Source organism: Geotrypetes seraphini, chromosome 1 (genome assembly GCF_902459505.1).
Source record: "Geotrypetes seraphini chromosome 1, aGeoSer1.1, whole genome shotgun sequence".
NCBI lineage: Eukaryota > Metazoa > Chordata > Amphibia > Gymnophiona > Dermophiidae > Geotrypetes > Geotrypetes seraphini.
In genome coordinates this window covers 351,210,673-351,228,055 of record NC_047084.1, presented here as the reverse complement: position 1 = coordinate 351,228,055, position 17,383 = coordinate 351,210,673, and the positions used below count along the sequence as shown (strand labels likewise).

The 17,383-nt window shown below is 41.9% G+C and overlaps 1 protein-coding gene across 3 annotated transcripts in view; it reads right to left on the bottom strand.

Moving 5' to 3' along the window:
* HELQ (helicase, POLQ like) overlaps positions 1 to 17,383 on the bottom strand; it is a 202,255-nt gene that overhangs the window by 133,207 nt on the left and 51,665 nt on the right. For 2 of the 3 annotated variants that reach the window (XM_033963804.1, XM_033963812.1), the window contains exon 6: positions 3,037 to 3,134. In XM_033963804.1, coding sequence (XP_033819695.1) covers positions 3,037 to 3,134 — 98 coding nt within the window. Of the gene's footprint in view, positions 1 to 3,036; positions 3,135 to 15,554; positions 15,580 to 17,383 lie in introns of all 3 variants that reach the window. The other variant, XM_033963820.1, reaches the window with a different exon arrangement.

Here is a 17,383-nt window from a genome sequence, read left to right as displayed (position 1 = left end):
TAAAGTATTTTAAGCTGAAGTGACGTGTCACCAGTCATTGTAATAGTATATAAGCAACTACACAGCCCTGATTCTGTGGAGACCTTTTTCCACTTCCATAGACAACTTTTTCTCATGTGTAACAAGTCTCCCACACACAGAATAATTATGGAGTTATGGTTTATGGAAATGCATGAAGTGCACATACCATTTTTTTCACTCCATAAGACGCACTTTTTCCACCCCCAAAAAGGGGGTGGAAAGTAAGTGTGTCTTATGAAGCGAAGATATAAATTTAAGCCCGCTGCTGCCGCTGTATATTTTAACCCCCCCTGCCGCAGCATATTTTTTAACTACCACCCCTGCTGCTGCCGCCACTGCATATTTTAAACCCCCCTGCTGCCATTTTCTATTGGAAGTATATTTGCAAATGGGGGGAGAGGGAGAGGGTAGGTTGTTTAAATTAAACGGAAGGTTTAACATATAAATAAGAGTATTTATATTTGTATATTTTTGATTAAATATGAATGGAATGGGTGGGTGGGATGGAAATAAACTTATGTATCTGAATATACTAAGAAAATTCAACTGATGTATTTAATCTTAAATGTTTTGTTAATTGTACACTTGATGTAAGTTTTAAAAATGAATAAAGAATTATAAAAAAATAAAAACAAACCTTGCTGCTGCATATTTTTAAACTACCACCCCTGCCGCATATTTTAAACCCTCCAGCCCCCCCGCCGCATATTTTAAAAAACCCCCACCACTGCTGCAATTTTAATCCCACCCACCCGCCTGCTCGCTCGTACCTGGTGGTCTAACGAATTTCCCGGCTAGAAGCGCAGAGATCAAGAGCACACTCCTGCCTGGGCCCGCGACAATCTCCAAATGGCTGGGGATATGGGGATGATTTAAGGTACTGGGGGGATATGTGGTTGTATGGGGGGGATTCTTTAAGGTACATGGGGGATGATTTAAGGTACATGGGAGTTATGGGGTATGATTTCAGGTACTGGGGGGTGTGGGGCCTGCCTGCCACTAGGCCTGCATACTTGTCACTAGGCTACTAGGCCTGCCTACCTGTCACTAGGCCACTAGACCTGCCTGCCTGTCACTAGGCCTGCCTGCCTGTCTATCACTAGGCCTGACTGCTCTGTGCCCTGCCCTGGCTTACCACTAGACCACCAGAGGTGGGGGTCAGGGTACAGAGCCTGGCAGGGAGGGGGGACAGGATGCAGAGCCAGGCAGGGAGAATTTAGTTCAGAATATTTTTTTTTCTTGTTTTCCTCCTCTAAATCTAGGGTGCGTCTTATAGTCAGTTGTATCTTATGGAGCGAAAAATACAGTAATTAATTGGCATTTTAATTCTAATTTTAACCTCAAGTTTAATTTTGATATAAATTGAATAAATATTATTTTTATGAAAACGTATGTCTGTGTGTGTTATTGGCTTAAAAGGTACCCTATGTTGAGACGCGATGCAGTAATCGTGCTCAACTTTCATAATTCTAACACCTATCTTTCTAGGAATATTTTTGCACTCCAATTCCAATATATTTATTTCAACAACTAACTTGAAGAATATATTCCAATTCTATAGGAACTATGTCACAATTAAGAAATCCCAGGAAGGGGAGGGGATGGGTTTATAATTGAGGAATAGTTGGTATACTTATTAAATACTAGCTGATGCCCCGGCGTTGCACGGGTATTTAATTATAGCAATAACACTGTAAATAGATTCAAATAAAGATACTTTATAGTGGTGAATGAAATTATTTTTTTACAGCTTTATAAAAAGTACAATATTCAAATTATAATGTGAAATATTTGACAAAATGAATACAATACAACTAACACAAAACTTGATTATAAACAACATTTTTAGTTTCACCTCCAGGAGCAAGAACATATACATTCTTGGGTGAACCCACCCTTGAGCAAGCAACATAGAGTTGTCCATGGGAAAAACAGGGGGATCTTAAATCCGCTCCACAGTATGTAATAGTCTGTCCTTGAGATTTGTTGATTGTGATAGAGAATGCAAGTCTCACTGGAATTTGCAATCTCTTAAACTGAAAAGGAAGATCTGTTGGAATAAGTGGTATCCGCGGGATAAATACGGTTTCACCTTGTCCCTTTCCGGTTAAGATAGTCGCTTCAATTACATTGGACAGCAACCTCTTTACACAAAGCCTTGTGCTATTGCAAAATTTTGGTGGGTCAAGGTTGCTAAGTAAAATAACTGGAGATCCCACAGCTTTTTACATTTTTTCCATTGACATGAATGGGTGAAATATGATTTTCTGTTTGTAGCTCCACCCACGTGTGCAGGTGGGCCGCGAGACCCCCAGAACATATCACCCCAGGTAGTGAGGGATCTGCATACCAAGTTTCGTTCAAATCGGTCCCACAGCTTTTTACATTTTTTCCATTGACTTGAATGGGTGAAATCTGATTTTCTGTTTGTAGCTCCGCCCACGTGTACAGGTGGGCCGCGAGACCCCCAGAACATATCACCCCAGGTAGTGAGGGATCTGCATACCAAGTTTCGTTCAAATCGGTCCCACAGCTTTTTACATTTTTTCCATTGACTTGAATGGGTGAAATCTGATTTTCTGTTTGTAGCTCCGCCCACGTGTGCAGGTGGGCCGCGAGACCCCCAGAACATATCACCCCAGGTAGTGAGGGATCTGCATACCAAGTTTCGTTCAAATCGGTCAAGCCGTTTTTGCGTGATCGCGGCACATACACACACACATACATACACACATACCTCCGATTTTATATATATAGATTATATACTGCTTCAAGATTATAGTAAAAGATTATATAATGATACGTTATATATATAGTAATGTATGAAGGAATATCAAATGTGTACGTAATGAAATTGTATAAATTTAAGTGATACACTTGTTATGTGAAAAATGAATAAAAAAACTTAAAAACCAAAAAGAAATCCCAGTCAAGCCTAATCAACCACACAATGCAATAAGGCTGATATTAATGTGTTTGAAATGGTTTTTCATTACTTATACCAGATGTACACACCGGCCTGAAGTCATTTGTATAATATTCCGCTTTCAGGAACTGCTGAAGATCTTCCACGTTGTTTAAAGTCGCACTCATTCCAATTATTTGTGTTGTTGCTGTAGGTTAAAACCAAAATAACTTACTTTTAATAAATGTTCTCTAAAGCCAGCAGATTATCAGTTACAAAACTGGGTGATTATATTTCCATGGCAGTAAGTCAGATGTTTATGAAGGGCTCTAGAAATAGGAATAAATACTTTGGGAACACTTACTCAAAATGGTTTCATTTCCTGTTTCAGAAATTTATTCTGCCCATTTCTATAGACCAGTGTCTCTCAAACTTTCTTGAGCCGGGGCACACTAAAGGTAGTGGCCATGGCTCAAGACATCCGGAAGTGCACGGATATCACCGTGATGACATCATGTGCATGCGTGACATCATCACGTTGACATCCATGCATGAACAGAGGCCTTGAAATGCCAGTAGGGCGTGCCAGCAGGGAAGTCTAACAAATATCAACTGAGTACTCTAACCACAGACCTCCCAAGCTCCACCCTAGACCCACCCAAGCTCTTCCCCAGATCCTGCCCCCTTTAATTATTGGAATGCAATTTTTTCCATTAATTTTTCATATACACTACATACAATATACATAGCAGATATCAATTCTCAAAACTGACACATTTCTATCACTATATTGAAAATAAAATAATTTTCTCTACCTTTGTTGTCTGGTGACTATTTTTCTGTGCTTTTAACTATGTTTTCAGTGCTTTCTTATCCACTGACTGTTTTTCTCTCCTTCTTCACTTTCTGCCTTGCATCTATCTATCTTTGGCATTAACTTAACATTCAATTATTCAATTTTTCTGCTTTCTTCTCAAAATCTACTTTTCCATGTCTTTCCTTCCCTTTCTCTCTCCTTCCCTCCCCATTTCCATGGTCTGACATTTCTCTCCTTTCCCCCAAGTAGTCCATCTCTCTCCTTCCCTCCCTCCTCTCAGTGATCCGACATCTCTCTCCTTCCTTTCCCCTTTCTCAGTCTAGCATTTCTCTCCTCTCCTTCCATTAATCTGGCATCTCTCTCTACTACACCTACTATTATTATTATTTTTATAGCGCTACCAGACACCCCTCCTTCCCTTCTATTCCCTGATCTGGTATTTCTCCCTTCCTTTAGTCATCTCTCTTTCCCCCCCCCCAGTGTAACATTTTTCTCTCCCTTCCTCCTTTCTGCCCCCTGCAGTCCATCTCCCATGTTCAGTTAGTAGAAAAGGCAGGTAGATCTAGGACAACAGGAAACAGAAAAAAAGAGAACTCCTGCTATCAGTCAATTCTGCTCATGAGAATATCACACGAAAAACCATGTCCAAAAAGGCCAACTGTAATCAAACTTATAACATGAACATTATAAAACTGCAAAACATAGGAAATTTATTTAACGTAGACACAGCCTGAAGATCAGAAGAGGCACCTCCCCGGGAACCCCACCAACCCTTAACCTTACAAAAGGAAATGCACATGTAATTCTTAGTGAGGCTGGTCAAAGACGGTAATCCAGCTTACCAGTTACTGAAGAGGAGACATGTGAATCGGACAAAACAGAAGGGCAGGAGTTCAGCCTCTAGAGGAGATTTACAAGAAGGAAGATTATCAAAGGTAAGAAGCCTAATCTTTCATTCTTGTATAATCCCTCTGGAGGCTGAACTAGTGGGATGCATCAAAGCAGTCCCGAATCTCAGGATGGGCCCGATGAGCCTGCAGTCAGAACAGAAGTGCCAAAGGCCGTATCAGCCTTAGCTGCCACATCAATCCGGTTAAACCTGGAAAAAGTATGAAAGGAAGCCCATGTGGCCGCCTGACAAATCTCCTCAGGCAAGACCGCATGAGATTCAGCCCACGAGGAAGTCATTCATCTGGTAGAGTGAGCCTTCATCCCAAGGGAAGGCTTCTTTCCCACTGCCACACAGGCGCAGAAATGGCCGCACGTATACAACGCGAGATGGTAGCCTTGGAAGCAGGCTGATCCCGATGCATGGAGCCCGCCAATACAAACAGATGGTCCGACAGATGGAAGTCATTAGTGGCCTCTACATATCTCAAAATAAGCCACACATTCAGAAACTGCAAAACACGGTTTTTAGCCTTGGAAATCAAAGGAACAAAAAGCTGGCAGCCGAACTTCCTGGTTGACGTGGAAAGCGGAAACCACTTTTGGAAAAAATGAAGGCACAGTCCTCAAAATCACTGCAGACTCCGTGATGCAAAAAAAAGGATCTCTACACGACAAAGCCTGAAGGTCCAACACTCTCCATGCCGATGTGACCGCCACAAGGAAGACAGTCTTAATAGTAAGATCTGTCAGAGAGATCCCATCCAGGGGTTCATAAGGCGGATGAGTCAGGGAGCGTAGGACCAAATTCAGGTTCCAGGTAGGGCAAGGCAGTCGCAAGGGAGGATGCAGCCTCCCTGCCCCCCTCAAAAACCGGACAATGTCTGGGTGAGATGCCAGAAAACTCCTGAACGAAGAGGGACCCAAACAGTAAAGTCCCGCAATCTGGCCACAGAGAGAAGAGACCGTCATACCCTTCCTGAGGCCATCTTGCAGGAAGTCTAGAACATGGTACGAAAGGGTCCACCTGAACCCCCATACACCAAACCTGAAAGCACCGCAAGTCTTTCGCATAGGCTGATGCAGTTGATTTCTGCTTGCTCTGAAGGAGCATGGCGATAACCGCAGAGGAATAACCCCTGATCGTCAAGGCTGATCGTTCAAGCACCAGGCCTTAAGACCAAAGTGGTCTGGATCTTGAAGTGCATTCTCTCTGGTCCAGAGTCTGATGACTGAGAAAGTCTGCATGAACATTGTCTACGCTGGCCACATGAGCTGCAGACAAAGCCAAGAGATGACTCTCCGCCCAAGCAAAGAGCATCCGAGCCTCCGAGCCCAGCAAGGGACTCCTTGTACCCCCTTGACGGTTGACATAGGCAACAGCTATCGCATTGTCCGAGAACACACGTACAGCCTTCCGGTGGAGACTCCCTTGAAATCTTAGCAGAGCTAACCGAATTGCTCTCCCTTGCCATCCAGCGGCCCTGGGCTGGGACAGACATGCAAACTGCACCCCATCTGGAAAGACTCGCGTCTGTAGTCAGGGTCACCCAGTCTAAGACCCGCAGAGGGAGCCCTTTGTTCAGAGTGATCGGGTTCAACCACCATATCATACTGCTGTGCACCACTGCCAACCAAGGCAGCTGCACCCCCAGCGCATCTCTCTGGGGATTCCACTGCGTCAGAAGGGATAACTGAAGAGGACGGAAGTGAGCTCTCACCCACGGAATCACATCTATGGTCACCACCATGAGACCCAACACCTGCAGGTAATGCCAGACCATTGGTGCTGGGACTGCTAACATGTCCCGAATTACATTCCTGATTTTGAGTTTCTGGATGAAATACCCGGTTCAGTTCCAGGTGGAACCAGACTCCCAGGTATTCCAAGTCCTGGGTCAGCTTGAGGCGAATCTTCTTCAGATCGATCACCTATCTGAGATTTTCCAGCAAAGACCACCACTTGGTGAACCGCCAAGCGGCCCTGCACCGAGGGAGCTCTGATCAGCCAGTCATCGAGGTACGGACGTAGGAGCATACCCAGTGATTGCAGATGGGCAGCCACCACCACCATAACCTTGGTGAAAGATCTGGGCGCCGATGCCAAACCGAAAGGAAGCGCCGCAAACTGGAAATACCTCCCGAGAACATGAAACCTCAGGAACCTGATTATAAAGCAGCAGATTTCTGCGTCTCAGTGGCCACGAATTTGGACTTGGAGGATGAGATATACAGAGTCCGCATCTATGAGCCAAACATATTGTTGTTTTTTTTTGTTATATAGAAGTTTTTGGACCCCTGTTAGATTACAAAAGCTAGATAGTTCAAAATCTAATAGATGCTGGCACTGTCATCTTGACACAGGGACACTGGATCATCTGTTGTTCTATTGTCCTTTGATACTCAATTTTTGAAAGTCTATATGGGGACATATTAATTTGATCCTGGAGAGTTCGGTTCCGCTGTCGTATGAAGCTGTGGGACGTTGTTATCTCCTACTCCGCTAATAGATAGACATAAGAGCAGATTACTTGGTATAATGACCGGGGTAGCCATGCAAATGGTCACTAAAAATTGGAAGAATTTTGACCGATTAAATTTCACTTTTTGGTGGAATTTATTATGCTTGTGTTATAAATACGAGAAAATGAATTCTGAACTAATGGGTAATAACAAATTGTTTAATCTGACATGGGGTCCATTGACCAAATTTATTCATTTTAATTAAATGGTTTATTCCCCTATTATTGGTTTGATTTGCACATCCAGGGAAGGGGGGTGGGTAGGAGGGAGAGGGATCTTATATTAGGATTTGTTTATTAACTACATGTATGTACTGGTATAAAGTTTTATTGAATACATTGGAATCAGGGTGGGTGGGAGGGGGTGAAAATGGTTTCTCATGTATTTATTGATAGATGCAGGTGCTGTTTTTCAAACTACTTATATGTATTCCTTTATGCACTGTTTTTAAACTGAAAAATGAATAAAGATATTTAAACCTCAGGAACCTCCAATGATCTGGAAATATTGGGATGTGGAGACACACTTCCGTGAGATCCAAGGAAGCCAAAAATTCCCTGGCGCCACTGCTGCTATTACAAAATGCACCGTTTCCATCTGGAAATGCGGAACGCGCAGGAATGCATTCACTGCTTTCATTTTATTTATTTATTTATTTTATTTTATTTATTTAGATTTTTATCCCGTCCTCCCAGTAGCTCAGAACAGTCTACAAGTAATTGGACATATAAGATTATACAATAGATTTAAATGTTTGGACATACAAGGCTGTGCAGCAGTTTAAATACAGGGAGTATAAAGCAAATTAAGAGCAGTAGTTTAAATATAAGTAGTATAGTTTAAATACAAGTTATTTGAGTTTAAATACAATTTATTAGAGTACAGGCTGAGAGAGGACTATACCGAAATTTAGGGAAAAGATAGACAGGAGAGAAAAGAGTAGAGGTGGGGCTTAAGGGGGAGGGGTGAAGACTGAGGGTGACCTTTAGTTGAAGAGGAGGGTCTTTACCATTTTTTTCGGAATGTCATTAATGAGTTCAGGTCCAGAATTGGTCTGAAATCTTCAGTCTTTCTTTGGCACGATGAAGTAAATTGAGTATTTCCCAGAGCCCAAGTCGTCCTTTGGGACCGGCTCTATGGCACCAGATCCAGTAACCGGCGCACTGTAGAGCGAACATTGCTGACACTGTCCAAAATTCCCTCAGGAGAGGACAGGAAGAAGTCCACTGGCGGCCAGAAGAACTGTAGTCGAAGGCCGTCCCTGAGTACCTCTAGGACCCACTGGTCCAAGGTTATCTTGAGCCATTCCGGAAGGAAGGCTGAAAGCCAGCCTCGCCAGAGAGGATCAGAAGGTCAAGAGTTGAAAGACTGTTAGCGCACTGCACTTACAAAGCGAGGTCTGGAGGATGCTCTGAAACGCTGTCTCGCCGCAGGGGTCCGGCGTACTGTGAGGTTCTCCGGAAGGGACAAAAATTTGGCTGTCCCGTCCCCTGGTCAGATCAGGTCTATAGCCAGGAAGACCCTTAGGCTTATGGTCCTGCACACTTGCCTTAAGGTCATCCAAACCCTAGCCAAACAAGAGTGAATCTTTGAAAGGTAACTTGCTCAGCATAGCCTTAGATGAAGAATCACCCGACCACTGGTGAATCCATAACATTCTCCTTGCAGAAACTGAATAAGCTCCCAGCTTAGCAAAAACTTTCAAGATATTATAGAGTGCATCTGCCAAATAATTCACTCCAGAAACTAGGAAGTCGAGGTCCCGAAGGACAACCTCCTCAGGATCCTGCCAGAGTTTGGTATGATATGCCCGGGTCACAAAGGAAGTGGCCGCCGCAGCTCACATTCCCGCCATAACAGAATCAGAAAGACGCTTCATGACAAAATCCAGTCTTCTGTCCTCAACATCCTTCAGGACAACCCCTCCATCTGAGGGCAAAGAGGTACGTTTAGGGACCTGTGCCACCGCCAAATCCACCTTCGGAGGGACTAAGCGCTTGGAAAATTCTGATGCCATAGGATACAATTTAGCCATGGCCCTAGCAACTTCAGGGGTCCCTCCGGGGCCTCCCAAAACTCCAAGAGCATTTCCGCCAAGTCCGCGTGGAACACGGGAGCTTAGAACTCATGACGGCACACTCAGCCTGAACCGCTGAGTCTGAATCAAATTTCAATGTCCGCAGGGACTCAGAGATAAGTTCGGGAAGGTGGCTGGACTTAAAGAGCCTGCACACCGTCTGATCCTCTCCCAGATTGCAGAAATCAATGTTCTGGGAATCCCCGAGATCCACTAAGCAAGCCATATCAGTGGACCTTGCCGAAGAGCCATGTGACAGCAATGGCATAGAAATTGATGCAGGCACCAAGGCAATAGCGTTGAGCTGTCGCTTGTTTTCAGGTGGACCAGCAAGAGAGCAAATGGACATGCTGGAATTCAAAGGCTGAACAGACTGCTGCACCGGAGTCTGAGAGGGAGATACAGGCATAGCCCTCTTTTTCATGAAAGCCTGATACATCATATCCACAAATTCCGGCGGAAACCAGTCCCTGGCAGCCAGAGCCGATTTGCGGGACTCAGATTTGGAATGTTTGGAAGACTTATGAGACTTTTCCCCGGAACTGCACTTGCGTTTTGTGGAAGCGCCTTCCTCGCCCAAATTTGGCATCCCGGATGCTGGAACCATGTCTCTGGCGGAATTGGAGGAAAGTAGGGCCTCCCCGGAGGAGGACACTATGGGATCCACGGACGGTTCACGCTCCTCACAGGCCGCAGTGCACGTGATACACAGCTGCGAATCCATCAGCTATCCGCCGCATTTATGGCATGAATCCATCCTGTCCTGAGGTGGCCATCTGTGAAGTTTGGAGCAAAAACGAAGCTTCTAAGTCCAAAAAAAATACTTTTAAAAACTTTTAATTAAAAACAAATCTCGAACAGAAGAAACTGATTTCACCCATGCAGCGAGGCTGCAGGAACAAACGGACAGGAAACTCCCAGGCAGATAGCCTGAAGGGGAGGGAACAAATTTATTAGCCCTGCAGCTGAGGCTACAAAGGATGCAAGATCCCACGAGTTCAGCCTCCAGAGGGATTGTACAAGAACAACTTTTAACTTTTGGCAATAAAAGAACATAAGAGTTGCCCTACTAGACCCTACTGGGTCCATCCAGCTCAGCATTCTATTTCTGACAGTGGTCATCTCAGATCACAAGTACCTGGCACAGTCCTAAAAAGAAGTTAGACTCATACATGCATTACTGTTGCTGGCATTAAAAAAAAGTCCTTATGCCACCAACACCGAATGCATGCCACAAAAAAGGCTTATAGATATTAACCTCAACATTTAGAAAATGAACAAATGTATTGGAAAAAAAAGCAAGTAGGTAAAGCATGCAGAATATAGCTCATACTATTCTCACTAGCTTCTCTGCATGTGTGTGTATTTCTATTGTGTATTTTGTGTGGGACTGCATGAGCTATGCCTGTGGAGTGGGGTGGGGGTGGGGGGATTTTAGGGAGGTTGGAACAGTATGTGGGGTTGTGGGGTATTTGCAGGAGCTATGTTAAGGGGGAAGGGCAATTGCTGGATGGTAAAGCTACATAAATGTTAGTAGCCTTGAAATATTTTAGGATGTGGGGCAGGTAGCAGGCAGTTGTAAGTAGTTTCCCTCTCTCAGTGGTAAAAAAAAAACCTTTAAGAGATTTAGTTATTCTTTTGCTTTTAAATTAACTGAATTCTGAAATGCTTTACCACTTACATTAAGAAGTTTAGGTTCTTTTGCTTTATTTCGGAAAGTTCTAAAATCTTTTTTTTGCTAAACATTTTGGAAATTAACTATCAGTCTACTTTTTCTTGTCAAAATTATGTATTATGTTTTACATTATTGTAAACCGAGTCGAGCTCCTCTTGGTTGATGACTCGGTCTATAAAACTAAGTTTTAGTTTAGTTTTAGTTTTATGAGCTTTGGGGTAGGGCAGTTTATGAAGTGGTAGTGCTTCTCATTGGCCTTCCGCTAAACCATCTCTCTCTCCTTCAATCTGTTCAGAACTCTGCTGCCCACCTCATTACCTGCACCCACATTACCCCTCTCTCAAGTCACTTCATTGGCTTCCTATCCATTTCTGCATACAGTTCAAACTCATCTTAATTACCTACAAGTGTATTTGCTCTGTAGCAATTCAGTATCTCTCCCCACACTCCCCTCCAGGCACTCCACTCATCAGGTAAGTCTTTCTTATCTGTACCCTTCTCCTCTACAGTCAACTCCAGACTCCATCCTTTCTATCTTGCTGCACAGTATGCCTGAAACAAACTGCCTGACTTGGAGCCCTCTGGCAGTATTCAAATCCAGACTCAAAACCCACTTCTTTGAAGCTGCTTTCTATTCTAAACTCCAACTCATCTGCTTATTATTCCCTCTGTAATTTCCCCACCTGAGCACTGTGTATAGATGCTCTTTCTTGTCCAGTTTGCATGTCTTGACTAGATTGTAAGCTCTTATGCGAAGGGACTGTTTCATTATGTTTTGATGTTCAGCACTGTGTATGTCTAGTAGTGCTATAGAAATGAAAAGTAGTAGTAGTTTTTGAAGTATGGCAGTTTGTGGTGCAATAACACAGTTGCAGAGGTAGTTTTTGTGAGTGGGACAGATGGCAGGGTGCTGTGGCAGTTTGTGGGTTAGTGGAGTAGGTGCAGAGGACTTTTTATGGATGGGGCAGTTATAAAGGGATATTTTTGGGCTGTGCGACAAGTTTGCAGGGAAGTTGTAATGGGACTAGTTCTGTGAGGGTGGAGAGGCTTTGCAGGGTACTGTGGCAGTTGCAGAGACAGTTTTGGGTGGATGAAGCAATTTCATGGGAATATTTTTTGGGTGTGGGGCAGTTTGTAAGTTGATGGGGCAGTTGTGGGGAACATTTGTTTAGGTATGGGACAGTTTAAGAAATGAGGTGGCATTAATGAGGGACGTTTGGGGTAGAATGGTTATAGCAGGGTATTTCTGCGGGGTAGGGAGAATTGCAGGGTGTTGGGGCAATTGGGATGGATAATTGTTGAGTGAAGGCAGTTTGCAAGAGATTGGTCCAGATGTATGGAGGTAATTTAGGGGGGTGGGATAGCATGCTGAGTAGTGGGATAGTTGTGGTAATAATTTTAGAAGTTGCAACAGATTGTGTATGGCAGCTGTGAGGTAGTTTTTGGTGGTACAGGAAATTTGCAGGATGGCAAATTTGGGGTAGGTTAGTTTTGGGGTGGGGCAGGTTGTGCAGGGGGGTCGTTTGGGGAGTTGGGAGAATAGAGAATAAGGATAGCCAGATAGAAAGGACTTCCTAACTGCTACTGTATTTTTCACCTTAAGCTCTTTAGTATGTTGAATCAATTTTGCTTCAACATACTAAAGGCTGATAGTCTTTGTAAAGTTTGTAATTTTTTCCAATGTAATGTAATCTGAATCCTCAATTTGTAACCTGTACCAGCAATTTTCCAATGTAATGCAACCTCCTGGAAATGTCCAGCTCTCTTCCAATGTAATCCGCTTTGAACCGCAAGGTACAAGCGGAATAGAAATCACTAATGTAATGTAAATTTGGAACTCCGATAGAATTGTGCTAAACCATTTTATGGGTGTGTGTGTGGGGGGGGGGGGGGGGAAGGCTTATTTCTCTAGACCAGGTGCAATTTTGCCCACTTTTTAAAAAAGTGATGTATTTTTACTGTTTTATTTCCTAACATGCCAAATTTTATCTCATTATGTTAAAGTTTTGGAGAGTTATTTTGTTCCCAGACTGACTTTCTTGACTTTTTTGTATAATTCTTTCTGAGCACCAAAACACACACAAAAAAAACAAAACCATGAGCAGACTCTAGAGATGCCCAATAGAAAATGCAGAAAAAATGGCTAAGGTACACAGTGGATGTGGCACCTACTTCATATGCCCAAGGAGATAAAGTGCCTTCTACACAGCTCTAGAAATAAAATTCAGCACCAAAACCAAATGGTTACACCCAATATATTAAAACATTTGAAATTTGTGGTTCTTGTATAAGGGAAGGACATATATAATTGATTGGCATATGACGTGCTTACTGCATATTAAGAGATGATTTGCATTCCTTGTGTCTCATTGCTCATCCCATATGGCTCCTGAAATTCTAATTTTAATATATTATCGAAGTATGACTAAGAAGATAGAAGAAGAGAGGAGAAAGAAGAAGTGGAATATTGAGTTTTATGACTCCATTTCTGTTTATAACTATGAATCCCTGATAAATTGGATGAGTAAATTTGTGCGAAAGGAATATGACTCATTAGGAACTTTCACTGAGGAATTTTCTTTCAAAAATGATCTTATCCTTGATCTAGTGCTGAACTCATTCTGCATAAGAATTAATCTTTCAATATATTTAATTTAAATTTTAATTTGCTTTTCACTGAATCTCATTGATAGGTATAGAGCAGGGGTGCCCACACTTTTTGGGCTTGCGAGCTACTTTTTAAATGACCAAGTCAAAATGATCTACCAACAATAAAATTAAAAAAAAAACACAAAGCACACTGTATGCATAGAAAATGTTAATCATCATTCCTATTCCAGGGTTTTTCAAAGAGGTCAAAGCATATGACTCTAAGCACTATCACCTCAGTAACAACCATACAAAAATAGACAAATATACCCCCTCCCTTTTTACTAAACCACGATAGCAGTTTTTAGCGCAGGGAGCTGCGCTGAATGCCCAGCGCTGCTCTCGACACTCATAGGCTCCCTGCGCTAAAAACCTCTATTGCGGTTTAGTAAAAGGGGACCTTAGTGTAAAATATAGACAGCAGATATAAATTCAGACACATTTTGATCACTAAATTTAAAATAAAATAATTTTCCCTACCTTGTCTGGTGATTTCATGAGTCTCTGGTTGCACTTTCTTCTTCTGACTGTGCATACAATCTTTCTTCCCTTCTTTTAGCCTGTATGCTTCTTCTCCTCCAGACCTCATTCCTTCCCCCCAACTTTTCCTTCCTCTTCCCTGCCCTTTCTTTCTCTCTGCCTCCCTTTCATTTTTTTCTGTTTCTCTTCTTTCCTTCTGTATCCCTGCCTGCCCTTTTTCTTTCTTTCTGCCTGCCCTTCCCCAAGCCACTGCCACTGCCATTACCATCGGGGACCAGGACCTAAACACCACCAATAACAGGCCCCAAGCTCTCCCTGCTTCGGCCAACCAGCATTCCTCTCCCCGACGTCAATTCTGCCGTCGGGAAGAGGAAGGCTGATCAGCCCAAGATCGTGATCAACCTATTGGGGGAAATGCTGCCGGGTCCTGCCTTCGCGGAAACAGAAAGTAGGCAGGAACAAGAACAAATGCTTCACTAACCTGTCTCCCGCATTAGCCCGTAGCGAACGCTTGCTTCAGGGCTCTCAACATGTGCATGCCGGCTTCCCTTCTACCCCCCCCTCCCCCCGGACATAACTTCCGGTTTCGGAGGGAAGCGAAGAGAAGCCGGCACACACACGTTAGAGCCCGGAGCATAAGTTCGCTAGGGGCTGAAATCTCCAAGCCGGTTTTTTGTTTTTAATGTTCAGCAGCGGCAGATGACAGCTGGGCGGACCGCCCAGCTAAAAGGCCCTAGGGAGAACACTGGAGAGGAAGGCTGATCGGCCCGTAGATCAGGACGGCAACACGAGTGCGATCGACTCGAGTTGCCTTCCTGAGCTACTGGTCGATCGCGATCGACGCGTTGGGCACCCCTGGTATAGAGTATATTTTCTTTAGGGAATATTTAATTCTAATATGAATCAAATTAATATGACCTTAGTGATGGAAATTTTATTAATTAACATCTGCACACTTTTAAAGGGGATGGTTACTGTGCACATATGAGCAGAAGCGATTTGATATCATTATGAGTAACTTATAGATTTACAATTTGTCTCCTTTTTATACATATTAATATTATATGTTAAAGGATATTAAAAATAATTAGTTATTTGATTATTCAAGCAAGATAGTTTTAATATTATCTCCGTATTAGATCAATTAGATTTATATAGATCGGGAATTTGGTCATTAAGGTTTTTGATGGGTATTTAAGGATTGGATTATAATAATAATAAGAGAATTATATAAAAATATTAATATATTATAATATTGTGTTAATATTGTGGTCTGTTGGGAAATTTTCTGGACTCATCTGTACTTATATGTGTGGTTCCAAGTTATCTATGTCATTATTTAGGGGGGGATGGGTGGGATTAACAAGGGGAATGATAATAATTGGGGGAAGTGTTTTATTCTAAAGAGGAGGGTTTGGAAAATGGCATCTAATCTTGACTTATTTTGTTATTCATTCTTTACATTTGAGAAGAGATTTTTGGATAATTATTAAATATAATGGAGACTAAAATTTTTTACCTTAATGTTAATGGTCTCAATCATCCTGTAAAAAGAAAAAAAATGCTTACTTTCTTGAAAAAAACAGAAAGCTGATATATACTTTATCCAAGAGACGCATCAAAAGTTGTTTTTATCGCTTGCGCATGATTCGATCTGTGTCGAAATTCTTGGAACCCAAATCATTAAATATTTTAATTCATTCTTTAGTGATTGCCAAGCTCGACTATTGTAATTCACTATTGCTGAATATTAGCCAAAAGGAAAGGAAACGACTACAAATAATACAAAACACCGCAGTTAAAATTATTCATAACGGAAAAAAATTCGATCATGTCACTCCTTTCCTTATTGATTCACACTGGCTGCCTATCAACCAACGTATAATTTACAAAATCTCCTTATTAGTATTTAAAACATTAACTACGCATGAACCACAATTCATAGATAGGTTACTTATTCCCTACAATGCAACACGATCCCTCCGCTCTTCATCGCAAGGACAATTAATGATTCCATCCTTGAAGATAATTGGCACCAGACGATTAGATATATTTTCTGTAATGGCCCCCCAAACTTGGAATAATTTACCACTTTATATAAGAGAAGTTAAAGATCTTAATAAATTCAAAACCATTTTAAAAACTTTTTTATTTAAAGATGCTTTTAACGTTTAAAAATGTATTATATTTAATTTTCTATTTTTAAAATTACTTTTTATCCAATTTTCACACTCCCTTTCCACATGTTTTTTTCCTGCCCCCTCTTCTTCTTTTTTTAGATTATGTAAAAGATTAAATATTGTAACTATTCCCTCCCGGTTTTTTTTCCTTATGTTTCATGTGAGTCTGTTTTGTCTGTTTGTATCATAACTCAACTTATTGTTGTACTTCGAAAATTCTATTTATTTTAAATAAATTGTTCATCGCTTAGTTTGTAATAAGCGATCAATCAAATACTAATAAACTTGAAACTTGATCTTTCAGATGTTGAATCAAAAAGACTCGAAGGCGAATGGGTATAGCACTGTTTTTTCACCCCTGCAGTTAGAAAAAAAGCGGGGGTTGCTATTTTAATAAGTAATATATGTTCAGCTTCATTTAAAATGTTGGAGTTTGGTCCCTTAGGAAGATGGATTAAGGTGGAAATGAGAATGGGAAATAATACCTTGACTTTGATTGATGTGTACGCCCCTAATTCGAATCAAAATGATTATTTTAAATCTTTACAACAATTAAAACTCCCACTGGCTGCTTCTAATTTAGTTGTAGCTGGAGATTTCAATGCTGTAATGGATCCTTTTATGGATAAAAAACCAAGTAAAAATATAAAATCTTTAGGGTTAGAAAATCTGGTAAATTCTTGTGATTTAAAAGATATATGGTGAATTCTTCATTTTAATGATCAGGAATTTTCTTTTTTTTCACAAGTTCATAAATCTTTTTCAAGAATTGATTATGTTTTGGTTTCAAATTCAATGGTAAAACAGGTGTTACAAGCTTCCATTGATCCAATTATTTTGTCAGATCATAGAGGGGTATGGATTAAATGTAGTTTAGATAAACAGGAAATAAATAGATCAGTCTGGAGATTTGATAATACACTGAGGCCTAGATTCTCTAAAAGTGCGTCCCGATTTTAAGCAGCTGTAGGCGTCCTACAGCTGTCTAATCAGCCAATCGGGATGCATGTTTTTTAAAAAAAAAAAAAGCTCCCCAGGCAGGCCTGAAGGCGCCTCCGGGAGCCTAGGGAGACCCGCAAGATGCCTAAGCTCGTCTAAGGGCCTTAGGCGGGCCTTAGGCTGAACCTAGGCGGCCCTACGCGTCTCCCTAGTAGATGAGAAGCTTAAA